The sequence below is a fragment of the Archocentrus centrarchus genome, unplaced genomic scaffold, assembly GCF_007364275.1.
Source record: "Archocentrus centrarchus isolate MPI-CPG fArcCen1 unplaced genomic scaffold, fArcCen1 scaffold_32_ctg1, whole genome shotgun sequence".
NCBI classification, from domain to species: domain Eukaryota; kingdom Metazoa; phylum Chordata; class Actinopteri; order Cichliformes; family Cichlidae; genus Archocentrus; species Archocentrus centrarchus.
This window is the reverse complement of record NW_022060260.1, coordinates 1,728,209-1,746,345: the sequence shown is the minus strand read 5'-3', so window position 1 is coordinate 1,746,345 and position 18,137 is coordinate 1,728,209. Positions and strand designations below refer to the sequence as shown.

The window sequence follows — 18,137 nt, the reverse complement described above, 5'->3', positions numbered from 1 at the left end:
CTGAGTCCACACCATTGGACTACATGAAAGTGTAATGAGTGACAGTGGTGCATTATTAATCATGCTATTAGCTCCAAGTGCCGACTTTTCCAAGTGGAAGCCAGTCAAGTGGAGCTTTTGTTGTACTAAACCTGACCATGACCACAACTACCTGCAATTACACCCTCACAAAGAGATGATTTTACATTGTGATGCTCCTCACAGATGCTGTGGGCTGCTTCTGCCCGCAGCTGCAAAGCTTCAGAAAGCTGGAGTGTGTGCTGTAGAGCACATGATTAGAAAATTCATGCTTTAAAGTCTTTCAGAGTTTCATGTAATCCTCATGCCAGAGCTTCTGAACTGTTTTTGTAAAGGTGCATCAATACACGGCTGATATTTATTTATTCAAGCACTCATGACTTATAGATTCTTTTAAAATATTCAATAATCAGCACACTCAGCTCAATATGTTTTTTTTTTAAACTAACTGAATTTGATTTTCTTTTTCATTTGGATTTTTTTTGTCTTTTATGACCCTTTATATCACAAGGTCGAGCAGAAACTTCACCATCTATAAAAACCGAAACCACTGCTGATTTAAATTTGGTCAATAATTCCCATTGAGCTCATCTCTCTGTGCAGCTTGACAACATTAATAGATATCCTGCTACACGGGGATGTCCTGTTCTGCCCTCTGAATGCAACTGGATATGCACTCAGCAGGATCACACATAGTGATGCAGATGGATTAAGCTGCAGCAGCTAGATCAGGGGTGGGCAACTCCAGGCCTCGAGGGCCGGTGTCCTGCAGGTTTTAGATGTGTCTCTGCTTCAACACATTTGAGTCAAATATAGAAGTCATTAGCAGGACTCTGGAGAACTTGACTGCATACTGAGGAGGTAATTCAGCCATTTGATTCAGGTGTGTTGGATCAGGGACACATCTAAAACCTGCAGGACACCGGCCCTCGAGGCCTGGAATTGCCCACCCCTGAGCTAGATCATGGTCGTGGTCAATCAATGACAGAAGAGCTGGTGAATCAGCTCTGCGATTCTGTGGTGGAAATGTCAGTCTCTGAGTCTGTCCTCTTTCTTTGTCCACAGGAGCTGGCTGACCTTCGCCACATCCATGCTAAGCTAAAGAAGCAATTCCAGGAGAAGACGGCAGAGCTCGCCCACGCCAACCGGAGAGTTGAGAGCCATGAGGCAGAAGTTAAAAAGTTACGACTGAGGGTGGAGGAGCTTAAAAAAAAGAACTGGGACAGGCTGAGGACGAGGTAGGAACATGGCTGTATGGGTGTTTGTATTTGGGCGGTTCAAAATGAAAGTCACGGATTATTGTTGCTCTTATCTACTTATCCAGCTTCTGACTATTGACCTAGCCCAAATCTCCACGACTCATTCCAAATAGTAAGCCGACCGACTGACAGACCACCCAACCCATCAGATCTTACGCTAACCATCAGACCAATCAACAAACAACTGTCCAACCAATCAACCAACCAGTTGTCACTTCCAACAAACCAATTGAGACCAACCAACCATGTCACTTCCAACAAACCAATTGAGAAACCAACAATACACAAGCCAATCGATCAACCAGCCATCCAACTAACACACCAAGCAAACAGATAACCAACCATCAATGGACCAACAGAACAGACTAGCCAACCAATCAGACCTGAACCCTACTAATCATTCCAAAAAACAACCAACCAGCAGCCAAACATACTAACCAATCAACCAATCATCTGACCTACAGACAACCAATTCAATTCAATTCAGTTTGATTTATATAGCGCCAAATCACAACAACAGTCAGCTCAAGATGCTTTATATTTTAAAGTAAAGACCCTACAATAATACAGAGAAAACCCAACAGTCAGACGACCCCCTATGAGCAACACTGTTAAAACTCCCTTTTAACAGGAAGAAACCTCCAGCAGAACCAGGCTCGGGGGGGCAGTCACCCCCGGCTGGGCATGAGGGAAGAGAGACAGGACAAAAGACACTCTGTGGAAGAGAGCCAGAGATTAATAATACCTAATGATTAAATGTAGAGTGGGGTATAAACAAAGTAAATAAGGTGAATGAAAAGAAACGGTGCATTAGGGGAACCCCCCAGCAGCCTAGGCCTATAGCAGCATAACCAAGGGAGGGTTCAGGGTCATCTGATCCAGCCCTAACTATAAGCTTGATCAAAAAGGAAAGTTTTAAGCCTAATCTTAAAAATAGAGAGGGTGTCTGTCTCCTGAATCCAAGCTGGGAGCTGGTTCCACAGAAGAGGGGCCTGAAAGCTGAAGGCTCTGCCTCCCATTCTACTCTTAAGTATCCTAGGAACCACAAGTAAGCCAGCAGTCTGAGAGTGAAGTGCTCTGTTGGGGTGATATGGTACTATGAGGTCTGTGAGATAAGATGGGGCCTGATTATTCAAGACCTTGTATGTGAGGAGAAGAATTTTAAATTCTGTTGTAGATTTAACAGGGAGCCAATGAAGAGAAGCCAATATGGGAGAAATCTGCTCTCTCTTTCTAGTCCCTGTCAGTACTCTAGCTGCAGCATTTTGGATCAGCTGATTAACCCAGCAGACTAGCCCACTGACAAATCCACTGATCACCCAACCAACATAAATTTCATAATTTTTTGATTAAATTGAATATATGATGATATGATAGAGCATCACAGTTAGAATAACATCTGAAAGCTCTGGGTTCGATTCCACCTTGGCCCAGGCCTCTCCCTCTCTCTGTGTGGAGTTTGCATGTTCTCCCCGTGCTTGCGTGGGTTTCCTCCGGGTATTCCGGTTTCCTCCCACATTCCAAACACATGCACTTACTGGGGTTAGGTTAATTGGCCACTCTAAATTGCCCATAGGTGTGAAAGAGAGCGTGAATGTGAGTGTGAAAGGTTGTTTGTCTCTCTGTGTTAGCCCTGTGACAGGCTGGCAACCTGTTCAGGGTGTACCCTGCCTCGCCCTATGACAGCTGGGATAGGCTCCAGCCCCCCAGGATAAGCGGAAGCGAATGGATGGATGGATTCAGTATAATAAAGATATAAAAATGAAGCATTGGAGATTTAGTTCAAAGGGTTTTCAGAGAGAGATAATCTCTCCAGTGTGTCCTTGGTCTGACCTTGGGCTCTCCACCTGGTAGGAATGAATAGCTCATACCAACAGATCAGACACCCCATACGCCCACAGCACCCCTACAGCATGTCCACAAAACACATGTGGACTAGATGGGCAAACTCCAACGCACACTCAGATATCTTTGAGAGGATAAAGAGCTGGTCCAGTGTTCACGACCAGGACAAAAAACGCATTGTTCCCCTTGAATCCAAGGTTCAACTAACAAACAAACCCTACTTTCCAGCACCTGGCATGGTGGAACATGGTCCATTCAAACTCAGTGTCCTCAGCCTCCCTTAGAATTGAAGTTCTCTCAGAGGTGGGAGTTGAAGATCTCATGGACTGGGACCTCTGCCAGGCAGAACCTCCACTCTCATAGACGTAATTAATTGGACAGTTGATGGATAAATAGTTTCATGACGATGTGGTTTATATTCATCATTTCAGGAAAAATTAAGGTGTTGAAAAAAGGTCTTGTTGAAGTGTTGAACTAGCATTTGGAAACTGTTCATGATGATTCACAATGTACCGTCCTCAGAGATGTTAATGTAAGTGAGGGAGGCTCACAGTTAGATGTCATGTGCAGAATATTTTCAGTGTCTCTGAATGGTTGACCACTCTGTGCTCCTATTGGTCAAACTCACACATGTGAGGGAACTATAGTGGCAGATTTAAAAACACCTAACACGCTAGCTGGCACAAACACGGTTTGCAAGATGAAATGTTGTACACGAGCATTTTTGTTTCGACCCAAAGGAAACAAAAATGTATCCGATCCGGGCTGACATTGTGCAGTCTGAACCCAGGTTTATCCATGTGCTCTTTCGTGTTTCCAGTTGGATGAGTCTCAGAATCAGACCAGGAAGCTGCAGAGGTCTCTGGATGAGCAGGTGGAGCAGACGGAGAATCTGCAGGTGCAGTTGGAACACTTACAGTCAAGGTAAGATAAGCATAATGTGCTTGTACTTTAAAGCTGAATAGAACCTGGTATTACACACCTGTGTGACATTTCTACTTGATATTTCATGTCAGGTCAAGTTGTAATACAAAGTTATTGAATGACTTACTTGTAGTAGATGTTAAAGTAGACTCAGTTCAAACATGGCCGACTGCAGTGCATCATTACAATCTTTGTAATGTTTCCCGGAGCAAAAGGTCCACATGGACGTTTCTGATTTATATTTGTAAGATGTTAGAAAGAAATGACGTAACAAATTCTAACAAATTGTGACTATGAGTCATGTTTTTGTTAACAGCTCTTTAAGGTTGTACAATGACAGTGGTGGAGTTGTTTACTTTAGTCTTTAGTGTGTTTTATCCAAGCAGCAACATCTGGCCTGAAAAATGAAGCCAGTGCTGAAATCCCTGAGCTGGGATGTCAGGGTGCAGAAATCAGCAGGTGACCTCACCTTACGGATACAGCTTACTGTAAAAAAAAGAGAACGAAAACTAGATACTGACAGCCAAAATACCAAACTCAGAGTTTCAAAACCCTACATACATAAAACAATGGGTGATGTCACCGCATGGCAAGATCTGTCTTTTAGTTACAGTTTGTTATCACTCTATTTTGCTGCTACAGCTGCTGCCCCCATTGCCCCCCCCCCCCCCCCCCCATTTCAGTCTTTAAGACAGTGAAAGTGCAGTTTAAGATTTACCACAAAGTGTTCTGGATCTTACAGAGAGACTTGTGCCAAGGAGGATTTTTTTTCTACGCACAGCAAGAGTGGCGTCATGTTTAGCAACAGTTCTCACACTCCTGAAAAGCTCTGAAGGCTCTTACTCAAAACACACCACCTTTAGGAGTGTGTGTGATGTGAAGCTGACAGCCTACTTGTAGCTGCCAGGCTCACTGCGAGGCTCGGTGCTGCCTTCACTTACTGTTTAGAGATTAGCTTCTGCTGCTCTGTGTGTGTGTGTGTGTGTGTGTGTGTGTGTGTGTGTGTGTGTGTGTGTGTGTGTGTGTGTGTGTGTGTGTTGCCTGTCACTCTGCTCAGCGCTCACACTCTATCAGCTTTGCACAGTCCTCTGCTCCTCTCTGCCTCTCCCTCCACGCTCTCTCACTCCATTTTCTCCACGATGTTGCTCCAGCACCCAGCAGCCAATCACTGAGCTCCCAGTCACCGGTTGCCGTAGTAACAGGGAGCTCTCTCTCTCTCATTCCTCTGCTCATGTTGAGGAGTGACAGGCATGTCGGCACGGCAGCAGCTTCAGCAGACTGACACAATCTTTGTGTTTTCTGGGTTTATTTGAGGGTGCAGCTGAAGCTTCTCTTCATTCTGGCTTTCTGTCAGTTTGTCAGAGGCACTGCACACACTGCTGTGTCATCATAGTCCAGGTCTGAAGAGCATCTGAAACCTGCATCATTTCTAATGTCCAGCAGGGGGCGTCTCCTCTGAAGTCTGAGTGTATAGAAGTCTATGAGAGAATGAGCCCCCTGCACAGCTGATCTCCCAGCTCAGTAAACAGTTTCCTGCTGAGTTTACGGTCTCAGTCGCTGGTTTTTGGTCTTACTGAATAAAACGTGAAGTTCATTTTGGAAATGATGACCTCACTAGAGTTACAAAGGAGCAGGAAGCAGGGGAGGATTTACAGCAGGACTACCTTGTAACTGACGAATCACTACCCTCGCTGCAGACATCTGACCAAAATACCGAAAAGTAGTCACACGATCTGTGTTAAAGTCCTTTTCTGAAGGAAGTCTTGCCACTTGGCAGCCATCTTGGTAACGCCTCCAGGAGGGAGCACTGACTTTAATTTCAATGGTCACCAGAACAAACTCCATGAATGAATAACCTCCATTTTCTAAAATGGAAAAATCCTTCTTACCAGCAACGCTTTCCTAAGGTGCTCCTGGGCCAGATGAGATATATCATCTCTCCAGCAATTTCTGGATCTAACCTGAAGTCAGATGTACTCAGTAGACCTCCAAAGTGTGATCATTTTTCTAAAGCTAACAAACAGTAATGGAAACAAAAGGAACTCGAAGGGCGCATGCCTCGCCCACCCCAAACTTTCCACTGCAGTGGGTACCACCAAGTGCTGTCATACTGCATCATAAATGACTGGATCACAAAGACTAGAAATTTATTTTATTGGCTTTTAAAAAACTGTAAAATATGATTTATCTTTAAAAAATGAGATCCATATAAACAGATAATGGCATTCTGAGTATATCTTATTCAGATCTATTTTATTCAGTTTATGTATCCTAATAGCATCATCTAAAAAATGAAATGAAAAAAACAAACATTTGCCATGTGGAAGTTTGTTTCAGCCACTGAAAAAAGAAAAAAAACAATTGATTTAGCTCTGCCAATCAGGAGGCTCCGTGAAGGCACTTCCTTGTTACCTGGAAGCAGCTGTCCAGAAAGGTCGACGTGAACACGTTTAGAAATTTTGACTTAACTCCAAATTTCTAGCTATAGATGGCAATTTTTTTTTTCAGTGGCTACAAACCCTGCACAAAAATCACCCACATGTCTACAATTCATATCTTGGCATGTGGGTGATTTTTGTGTAGGGTTTGTAGTTCACTTTAATTTAAAATAGAAAAACACACTGAATTATCAGCATGAACTGTTTATACCTGGGTACCAAATTTCTGCGCGACAGATGAAAATTCACAGAGATATGAATTTTAAAATTTTGCGAATGATGAGAGAGGGATTTTTTTAAATATTTGAAATGAAATCATATGTTCTTGGCCCCTAAGGAACATTTCCACAAAGTTTCATAAAGTTTTGATCAGGGTTTTATTGTTAACAGACAAAGAAACAAAGGAACAGGGTGAAAACATGACCTCCCTCCACCTGTCGGTGGGCGGGGCTATAATAAAGATATATTTGATTTGCAAATATGAAAACACTTAAACGTGTCCTTGAGAGAGTCGCTGTCAGTCGACCTGTGCTGTGTTTCAGTCTGAGGACGTGCGGCAGTTATCACACACTGTTTACACATGTTGTGGTGATCCATGTTAGGAAATCATTTCTGTATTGATTTCCACACAAACACACGCGCTGCCTCTCAGTCAGCGGGCGCTCGTGTCTCTGTTTGTGCTGCTCAGTCCTGCTTTCAGACCACAAACAGCTGCACTCCATTCTCTACGGCCGGCCGCGGCTCAGACCGAGCGCGCCCGAGAGCCCCGAAAGGCTCTGATCCAGCTCGTGTCGACTTGTAGAAACCAGCCAACAAATAATCACACAGCAGCTGGCTCTGTGCAGACTGTAGGCAGAAAACTGCAAACTTCAGCCATGTTTCACATATTCAAACAAGCAGCATGTAGATTATGCACAGAGACCAAAGAGGTTTCTGTATCAGCTGTAAACATGTTTATTTCTGCTGGACAGTTTTAACATGGGAGTCTATGGGGACTGACTCACTGCTGCCTCTGCTGGACAGCAGAGGAACTGCAGCTTTTAGCACTTCAGCATGTTTTTGGTGCATGGGCGCAGGCCGTGTGAAGGGGGAGAGGACCCAAAAGCAGGACGCAGGAGTAGACAGTTCAAAAATGAACAGAAATTAGCCTTTATTTTGGCAGCAAACATAGAAGACAAAACCGAGGCAAAAAAATGGACCAAAAACCTGAACTGGAGAGACAACTAAAGGATCCGGAGAGCACGGGAAACCACAGCCACAAGATAACAAGCCTCTGACATCAGACAAGGGGAAAACCGAGAGGATAAATACACAGAGGGGACGAGGGGTGAGTGGAAAGAGCTGGGGCAAACAGGTGAACAGAATGACACTAACCAGACTCAGGAAGTAAAACAAAACACAAAGCACAAGAGACAGGGGATGTCAAAATAAAACAGGAAGTGATAAGACAGACACACAAATGCAAACTTGACACCACATAAAGAAGAGGCAGACACTGTGACAGTTAAACAAAAGAAACTGCACACAGAGGGGAAACACTTAGGGATGGAACACAGGAAGAACTAAAGTGTAAAGCAAAGGGAACTAACTAAGAATGCACAAGAGGAACACAACTACAAAAAAACCATAAACTAAGAAACAAGGACCGTGACGCATCACCCTCTTTGTGACAGTGACTGCCAACAACCACTCGCCAGTCAGTCGGGGAGTACAGATGCTGCTATGCAGGTCTCGGCCTGTGTGACTGAGGCCTAATGTGTCTGAAGTTGAACAGTTGTGTTACATTTTCTGTCATTGCAGCATTATTTTAACACTCTGCTCTCGCTTCCTGTCAGACTGCGGCGGCAGCAGCAAAGTCCTGGTCTGTTCGGGAAGATGCGATCGGCTCGCTTCAGTCCCGAAAACCCCGACGGTCCAAGCAGCGACGTGGACGAGGAGGATGAAGAACTGCAGCTCCAGATCCCTTGACACACAGACACACACAGACACACACCAACATCAGCAGTTACATAATAATGGTGAATATTGTTGCTCTCGGGATAAACGTTTTGCAACACAAAGCAAATCCCTTCCAACCAGAGAGCAACATTTGAGCCTGAATCAGATCAATCAATCAGTAGATCACCTTTACAGTGTACCTGTGCATGCGGCCTCGCTGGAAGTTCAAAGCCTCGGCTGACGGGGCGATATCATCGTCCAATCATCATTTACCACAAAACAAAGCAAGCTTCAAATAAAGGACATACGTGTCTCTGCTCAGACAGCAGTGTGATAATTCCACATCTTATCCTTCTAAATACACAAACACACACACAGACACACACACACAGACACACAGCAGCAGGATGAAGCCCGGCCGGAGTTTGACAGGCATGAACAGGAAGTCCGGATCATCTGATCCTGATTAAAAGAACTTTAACTTTGACTGAACGCCAAGAGAAACTGACATGTTTTTATCCTTTCCATGTACTCTCTCATTCTTACCTCATATCATCACCACGAGCATCGCAGCTGCTCCAGCTGTGATGCTGTGTTCACATCTGCAGTATTAGAACTCCACCCAGAGGAAAAACGTTTTGGTGTCCCTCTGAGGTTAGACGAGTGATAAAACAGAGGAAACATGAGTCCCTTTAGGACTTACTAAAATGTTCTGCCTTACTTTAACCAGTATTTCTGAATTAGAGAGTTTTTCTGCCAAATATCAAAGTGTTTAAAGTTCACAGCCGATGCTGAGAGCACCCTGCATCAACGCCGCGCTGCATTCACTCATACAGGAACCAGCCGGGCTCAGAAGTGTGACGCAGCCACGGCGCTCCGCGGTGTTCCACACAGTGACGTTCCATGTAGAAATCACTCTGACTGCATCAGAGGACATCAGAGCTGATGTTAACTTTTCTCCACCCGTTTTAAGTCTCTGCAGATCAGGGGGCGGGGCCAGGCTCTTGGGTTTTTGTTGGATGTCTGAATTAAGGTCTGTGGTCAACACGTGCTTTACACAGCCACCTGTGTCACAGAGAGGACGTTAAAGTCATGTGACTGTGGTGTTTGTTGGTTCTTCCTGGACCAAAATGGGATTTTGGGGGTGGACACTCGGTAAAGTAAAGGTGATGAGACTTCCTGTTTCTCACCATTCAATAAATAAAAATGTATTTTATGCCACCGTTAACAAAAGGGTTTCAGATATTTTTATTGCAGTCCTTTGGGGGAAGGTGAAAACCCGTTTGGTGTGTTTGACTTCCTGACTTGCATTTACGGTACTGTGCAAAAGTTTTGAGTCACCCCACATTTCTTCATGTTTTGTTTCCAAGCAGCCAGACGCGTGTTTTTTCAAGTGCTCTTGAGCAACAGTTCTGCAGCTTTCTGAAAGTCTTCCAAAGTGTTTCTTTAGACATTGGCTGCTTTTTCACTCATTTTCAGTCCAGTCCTCATACCTGACCATTTTCAGAGGGATGTTTGTTTGAATGCTGACCAGTGAATCACTGAGGCATTAAAAAGGCTCCTAACTCAGGGGGTGAAGCATTGTTGTGTTGAGACGTAACAGACAGCTTAGCAAAGAACCAGTTTTAAATTGTGTCTTTAGGCCCTTTCTTACTCGCAGCCTGTCACAAAAACACATCATTTGTTCCCTTTTCTTCAGCTGAATCTATGAAACATGCCAAACACAGTTTGACAGCATAAAATATTATTTTTGCACCAACAAGATGATTCTCAAAAAGCCGTTAGCTGGAAACTTGGCATATCTGTGTGTGGTGTGCATTGTGTGCTTAAAGATTGTGGAGGTAAAAGAAGACGTGTCAGGCCTTAAAACTACAGCAGATGAACAGTATCTGAAAGAAATGGGAAAAAATCCATAAAAGCATCTGGATGTGATCCATCTACTGATGAAGCCTCAACAGAAACGGTCTCAGTGGAAGGGCAGCTGTCTGGAGGCCATTATTAAGGAAGGGAAACATGGAGGAGGTCAGGAGAGGTCCTACAGTGAGCATCTACAGCCATCTGTGAAACATGGGTTGGGCTGCATTTCAGCCAGTGGTGTTGGAGATCTTGTCAAAATTGATGGAATTATGAACACTGAGAAGCACCATCATATTTTCATCCACCATGCAAAACCATCTGGAAGCTTCTGAATGGGAACAACTTCATTTTTCAGCATGACAATGATCCCTAACACACTGCCATACCTGGATATAAAAACACACAGTGGAGCACTATCAGCCATGGATCGGCCTCCCCAGAGCCGGACCTCAGCATCACTGAAGCAGTGTGGGATCATCCTGACAGAGAACAGAACAAAAGGCAGAAACATCCAAAGAAGAGCTCTGAATGTCCTTCAGGAAGCCTGGAGAACTGTTCCTGAAGAACCTACAGGAAGCTGCCTCAGAGAGTTCAGGCTGTGCTGAAGGACAAAGGAGGTCACACCAAATATGGACTTTAGAATTATTCAAACTGATTTTGCCTCATATACTGGATTTTCATGTTGTTTCATGTTTCTCATTTTCCTGCAAAATTTAAAGAAATGAGGGGTGGCTCAAGGCTTTTGCACAATACTGTGTGCTGCAATTATTAAGCGACATTATTTGTAGAAATGATTTTACTGAATATTCAGTGATAAAACGGTTTTTGTTGGGGGAACCAGGGCTGGCTTTAAGCCTGTCACTTCTCTGTAACCCTGACCTGGTTCAGACTGTGAGGACGTCCAGGCTACATCGCTCAGTAGATGGTTACTGATGTCCTTCAGTCGCATTATGGATTTCTAGGCTGAGACATTAACCCTCTGAGTTCTACCAAACCTTCTGACACTCAGGTCGTGAGACGGGTCATAAATTTGGTTTGGAATAACACAGAATTCACAGAATACACCAATCTGACTGTAACTCAGATTAAAGCACGGTGGCCAACCAAGAGGAGAAAGCTTTGCATGAGAAACGCGTTGGCCGTGGCAGGGTGGAGACGCAGCGTTTGGGCTGTTCAGGTGGTGAGCAGGAGAAGCTTTTGTAGCTCAAACTGTGTCATCATTAAGCGTCCCACCGCTGTGGGAGTGTGAAGCGCTCCACTGAGGACGAACTGAGAAAGGACAAATTAACTGAGGTGACTTATCTTCCACGTCGCTGCTTTCCTCTCCCTTTCAGGAAGATCATAATCACTCACGCGAACATGTTTCCAGCTGATGAGCTGTGATTCGCCGTAACGTCACCAAGCCTGCCACCTGCTGCAAAGGTGAATTTCAGGTGTGACTGAGCCTTAAATGTTAGTTCACCCCAGATCAAATGTGCAGGTGTTTCCTGTTGATCCACCTGTGCAGTTTTGCTGAGATATCCAGATGTGTGTCTTGTCTTCAGTACAGAGGAACCAAACGACTCTTTGCCTGTTGGAAAAACTCTGCATCGACGGTCTTCTTCTTTCACAAATCCTAATCCTGCCACAAACCTCACTGCGCAGTTTCATGAAGGAATCTTCACTCTAACCCTTCTTCTGTGCTTCTATTTTATGAGCTATTCTACTTGATTCGAGCTGTTTCTTATAGGTTGGGTTTCACAGCTTTAGGGAACAGCAGTCGATCTTCTCTCATCTTATGGTACCTAGGACACAGGGAGATAAGGGCCTCGGTGGTGGACGCGTTCTGTGTCCTGCTTGGTTCTTATTTGCTGATTAGTTTCATGCACACTCACTTTTTCTGTGAGGTCAGCGCGCTGCACGCTGCGTTTGCTTTGGCGGATGTAGACAGTAGAAAGAAAATAGTTCCTACATGAAACTGCTCACAACAGGATTTTTGGATTTTTTTGAATTTAATTACATTTATTTTTGGAGTAATCAGGTCATGATGTGTGAAGAAAACAATTCCTGATGAGTTTTTTCTGATCTATGCAACTGCAGACAGATCAACAGCAGCACAGGTCAGAGGAAGGGCGTGCGTTTGATTTTGGGATGAAATGTTAAACTGTATCAGTGTCACTGCGCTTTGAGACAAAATTACTCTTTCTATCCATATGTTGTGTGTGAGGATGGAAACGCCTGCAGAGGAGCTGCGATATGAGAACCAAATGCTTTGAATCGACGCGTTCATTAAACAGTCATACTGAGCTCCGGCCCTGCAGTGGATGGATGCAGTTGTGAAAGCAATAAACCATTAATTCATGCATTCATCCGTCTTCCACCAGCTTCTGCCGTCACTCTGCCTCAACTCTGATGCTGGAAGGGGACCAAGATATTTGTACTGATCAATACTCTGTATTCCTGCTATTTATGTTGTTCTGGTTTAGTTTTTATAAATGATCTGTACCACCGTGTTTTCTATTGGCTCTATAAATGTCGACTGTACATACAAACACGAGTCACTGTGTGAGTTTTTCCTCTTCACAGTAATTATTGTATCTGTAAAGCAGCCCCAGCTTATAGCTTCACTAGAAATGTGGAAATAACTCCAAACTGTCACTAATGAGTCTGATTCACAGAGTGGAAATCATAAAGTTTAAACTTGAGTGTAAATCTAATCTTAATTACTTTTCCAGCTCTGGTTCTTTGTACAGGCCATGTACATCCAAGTATTGGAAAAGGTTGGCTGCAACACCTGGACTACACCTGTCTGTGACGGAGCCTTCACAAGCTGCGCTTAGGGCTGTGTGGGGGTCTTTTATTTTGAAAAGATTTATATTCCATTCCTTGGTCTGACTTCCTGAAGTAGATTTTAGAGTCGGACAGCCGTCAGAGCAGGAACGTGGTGACACTGCAGGCCATTTATTCCCATACACACACACACACACACACACACACACACACACACACACACACACAGACAGACAGACAGACAGACAGATTATCTGAATGGGTTTCTGGATCTCCACCAGTGGACAGGATGGAATGAAGATGCGACCTTTAACCCTTCAGTGGTGGCGTTCATGTGTGCTCACTGCTGCACACAAAACGGACACAACAGACTCAAACAAAGATCAAATTTTGTCTGATTTTACTATTTTAATTATTTTTCATGTTTTGGGATAGAATGTCTAACTCATGGCACTAATTCAGCTTTCAGGATGAACATGATTTTAATGCAGTTTCTAAACAGCAGCAGAAAAGCTGTGCGGTGTGTGTCTCACTCACACTGTGCTGCACAGTAATGAGACTGAACCTCATCCTAAACTCCCCACACAGCATGAAGGACCCGCCGCTGCTCCCTCTGAGATCACATTCATTACTGAGCGTGTGCGTCTCAGACGCAAGACGGATAATGACTGTTTTACCCTCCTGTAGGCTGGAGACAGGAAAACACACACACAACTCTCACTCCACACTTTGTGTGTGTGTGTGTGTGTGTGTGTGCTTATTCTGTATAAAACACACAGCTGTATATGAACATTATAGGCATGCAAACTTGTGCACATATTCGCTGTGAAGCCCTGGGATGATAACAAACTCACAGAGCGCCCACACGCTCAGGCAGCGCACTCTGTGTGTGTGTGTGTGTGTGTTTATGCTTAGCTCGGTCCCATAAGTAAAGCAGAGAGGCGATAATACTGAAAACTGTCAGCTAAGCATAACACACACTGTACTGCCAAGTGTGTGTGTGTGTGAGAGAGCTGCTTCATTATGTTAATTTTCTCACTGTCTTTCTCATTAGGGCAGTAATGGCTGACAGCAGGATGGCACAACATTACACTGAGGTCTCTATAATTATTCTATAGCTAGCAGGATCTCCATGTATGCATGCAGTAATCTGTATGTGTGTGTGGCTACAAAACACAAACAATGTGCAGGTTATTCTTCGTGTTGTGCGGGATAATTGAATGGAAGCCTGTCTGATTTCCTGTGTTTTCCTGCTCCGGCTGTGCCTGCTGTTCTCCTCACTTTTATTTTATTGTGTGTCTCTTTGTAAGGAACCTATTTAAGTGTGACTGCATGTGAACGAGGCTGATGAATGAGCCTGACACACACAGGTCATTAAATGCGCGCGGGCCTCCTGTTTGCACGCTCACAGATATTAAAGGATACTTAATGTAAATTTGTGTTTAAAACCTTCCAAAATGAACCAAAGCATCAACAGACGGTGAAGAAATAACTGCTGTGAGTTTATGTCCAAAATACGAGAGAAATAAGCTGAAGTCAATTCGTATTTACAGTGGCGGGCAGGAAAAAAGGAAGGCCAAAACAGCGCCCCACGGTGGTGAAAGAGTTAATGAATTTCTACTGAGGGTAATTACAAAAAGTACCTTTAAAGGACTTTTTTGTGTTTAGTTTTGTATGTGTGAAAGTTTATGATTGATTCTCATAGATAATTTCCTAACTAGAGCTTCACTTTCAGACATTTTATTCCCACCATCATCATCAAAAACAGATAAATAAGCAAAGCCATGGTTACAGCTTTGGTGTCATTTCAGCTTCAGTTCTTCGGACCTGTTCATACTCTCTGTGGATGCTGAAGCTGTCATTAGCTGATCACAGCTGTGGCTGCGACCGTCTTCTATGAGTACAGTGTATGAGCTGTACAGTCTGCAGAGCAGTGCAACTTAAAATAAAATCACTTATTGTTCCGGACATACGAAGAACAGGAAGACCCCGCTGATGGCATGACTGCTGACTGTGGGAGGATCCACTGGTTTTACTGGTTTGGTTGGTGTGGAAAGCAGCGACGCCAGCCACCTGCTCGGTTATGATCCGACACAATTGACGAGTCCGATAAGAGCTTTTCATTAAAGTTCAAATACATATTTCCAAACCAAAGCCTTTCAGTCAGCGTCTCATCACTGCGTACATCCACTGATTCCTCATCTGAAAGTCTGCTTGCTGCAAAGTTAATGTAAGACACAGCTCGGGGGTCATATTTCAAATGTGGGATCATCCCTGTATTTCTGCTTCCTACAGGGGGGATTTATCCAGTTTGTGAGTGTAACTATTGGTTTTCCTCTTCATCGCTCAGCTGGTGTTTTGTCTCCTTAAGCTACAAAATGCTGGAATTTCTCTTCCCGTTCTCATTGTTCCCTGTTACAGATGTGTGTTAAAGTTTGGATCCAGAGACTTCACCTTCCAACGTACCGACCACACAGATTTCAGGACCTGAAAGAACCGTAAGCAGGAATTACACACGGTTGATGACGAAGAAACATCTGCTTTTGTGAAGTCCCTCTGAGGAATGAATACTCAGCCATGGTGTCTCCATCCACGTGTGTCCCCATAAGAGAGCGATTGCTGCTTTGGTGGTCACCTCATCGAGCTGCATCAGGGTCTCCTCCATCTCATCTTCATCTTCTGCTCTGTTCTCTCTGTCCTCTGACACCTCAGCAGCAGATATTTTACAAACCCAGCAGCTCAGTTCAGCCGTTAGAGGCTCGAGCTGCAGATACAATGACAATCAGACTGAAAGTCGTCTTTGGATGGGCACTGCTCTTTAACAACGTCAGCATCGGCTGTGTGAGGATCTTTACTTTGCTGGGACTGATGTCCTTTCTTCATCAGTTGGTGTGGATTTGCATTTTTAGCTCGTCCATGTCTGCACATCTCTGAAGCCTGTCTGCATTCACCAGGAGGCTTCCTGAAACTGCAGAGGAAGCTCGTAGTCTCACAGAGAGGAAGGGAAAGCCATCCAGGTGCTGTCCAGGTTGGAAGTGGGAGCACCTGTGCATCTCCTGGCCAGGTGTTCCTCACATGATTAGTTTGCTGTAACTGTGTGTAGGAACTTTATGGTAATATGATGCATACTAACAACAATCCTGCACCCAAATTGAAGCCTTGAAGCTGCACAGAAAGGACCCAGAGTTTGAATTAGAAGGTCCCAGCAGCGAGCCTGCTTCCACTCCAGGCCTGCGGAGCTTTACTATGCACAAACTTCCTCCACTGTTGTTAACTGCTATGGCCAAAGGCTGAGTGCCTTCAATATGGCTGCCAGAGGCTGTCACTTGAGGCCATTTTATAAAATAAAAATTTGTACACAGGAGAGTGCACGAGGCTTAGAAATGGAGCCGTTCACACACACACACACACACACACACACACACACACACACACACACACACACACACACACACACACACACATACACACACTGCTACGGTGACAGCAAATGTGATCATAAATCATCTTTATAAGCATGGCTCTGGATGAATAATGAGTCGAGACAATACACAGAGGTAGAAGAATCCCATTTTCAGCGGCTCTGATTCCTCAGCAGTCGGAGGAGAGCGTCTGCTGGGATTTCAGCACAGACACCGAGAAGCGATGAAGACAGCAGCGCAGCCAATAAAATAATTGTTCCTTTCAGGGCTGTCGGAGCAGAGAGGACGGAGTATCGACGCTAACAGTCTGATGGGCAGACGAGACAGTAGCAACAAATGCAACCGCTTCTGGCAGCTTGCTCCGTTTCAGAGACGCCATCCTGCAGCACTGCTGTCACACAAGCATGAAACATGAAGCAGGTGATGTGCGTGCAGCTGAGGTGTGTCTGACAGCAGGGTTTCCTCAGGGAAGCTCATCGAGCACACTTCAAATGTCTGCACACACTCTCAGATGCTTGGATTGCCTTCAGACCTGCTCTCACTGATGATGATGATGATGATGTTGGTCTCATCTCAACATCTTTCATTATCTCTACACTCCAGGATTCTGAGAGGGAATTCGTTCCTCAGTGCAGACGCTCAGTCACTCTTTCACATGTCACATGGTGAGAAAACTGAATCAGTCCTGCCTTTCCTTTGAGGTCAGAGGTCAGAGCACAGATCTTTTCTGTCTGTACTGAATTTTTTTGATGTTACTGATATGAATGCATCTCCATAACGCTGCACACTGTCATGGAGAACTGAGACCGAACACAAACCTACCACCATACCAAGCAGGAGCCCAGCTGCAGTTTTCCAGTTTTTATTATAAAATAAGAACGTGTTCACTTTGGATAATCATTAAAAAAATGCTTGATGTGAACGATTAAACAGCAGAGAGAACCCCGGCCCACAGCTCCACCTGAGAATGAGAGAGAGAAACAGTAAGCTCGAGGGATGTGTGCCGTGTCCTGTCAGGGACTCAAACACTGTTACATTTACAGGGTTGTTCTCGGTTCCATTTTATTCACTGACACACGTTCATCCCACAGAAAAATGTAGGAACTTATTGTCTTTGGTCTTAAGATTTATTCCTTCTGTCTGCCCCTGAATGTGGAATCGTAGTGAGTGTTCAGTCTCTGATGAACTCCAGGGGAACATTCGTTTTCAGGTGGACTTCACATCAGCACATCAGCCTTCAGAGTCATGGCTTGCAGGCGTGACCTGGACACAGACTTCCTTACTGATGGGTTTGGAGCACCGTTTCATCTGCACTGAAAGGCTGAAGTGAAACTCAGTGACTGTTATAGGATGGATTTGCACACCAGATGTTGGACTTTTGTCAGGATCATTATGTCCTCTGTAGCTGCCCCGCTGTGGTCTACATCCACCCAAAGACAAATGCCGCCTCTGCTTCCGCAATTTATGATGTGGTCTCTTTCACTGGAGGCACCAAACTTTATACCAGCTGATTTTTATCATGTCTCACTTAAAAAGACACAAACGTTTATCAGTACCCTCCCTGCCCAACCAGGAAAGATAAGATATTAGATCTTTGTTATGGATCAGTAAAGGATGCCTATAAATCACTCCCACCGCCTCCTCCTGGCCCTGCAGATCATAAACGT

General features: G+C 44.5%; 1 protein-coding gene across 1 annotated transcript in view; it reads left to right on the top strand.

Annotated features, from left to right (window-relative positions):
• The window catches only part of ccdc102a (coiled-coil domain containing 102A), a 51,784-nt gene extending 40,991 nt beyond the window's left edge, over positions 1 to 10,793 (top strand). Inside the window, 4 exon segments of the mRNA XM_030724085.1 lie at positions 1,084 to 1,224; positions 1,227 to 1,256; positions 3,943 to 4,046; positions 8,320 to 10,793. Of these exon segments, the coding sequence (XP_030579945.1) occupies positions 1,084 to 1,224; positions 1,227 to 1,256; positions 3,943 to 4,046; positions 8,320 to 8,452 (408 nt within the window). The 3' untranslated portion in view covers positions 8,453 to 10,793.
• Positions 10,794 to 18,137: the final 7,344 nt, after the last annotated feature.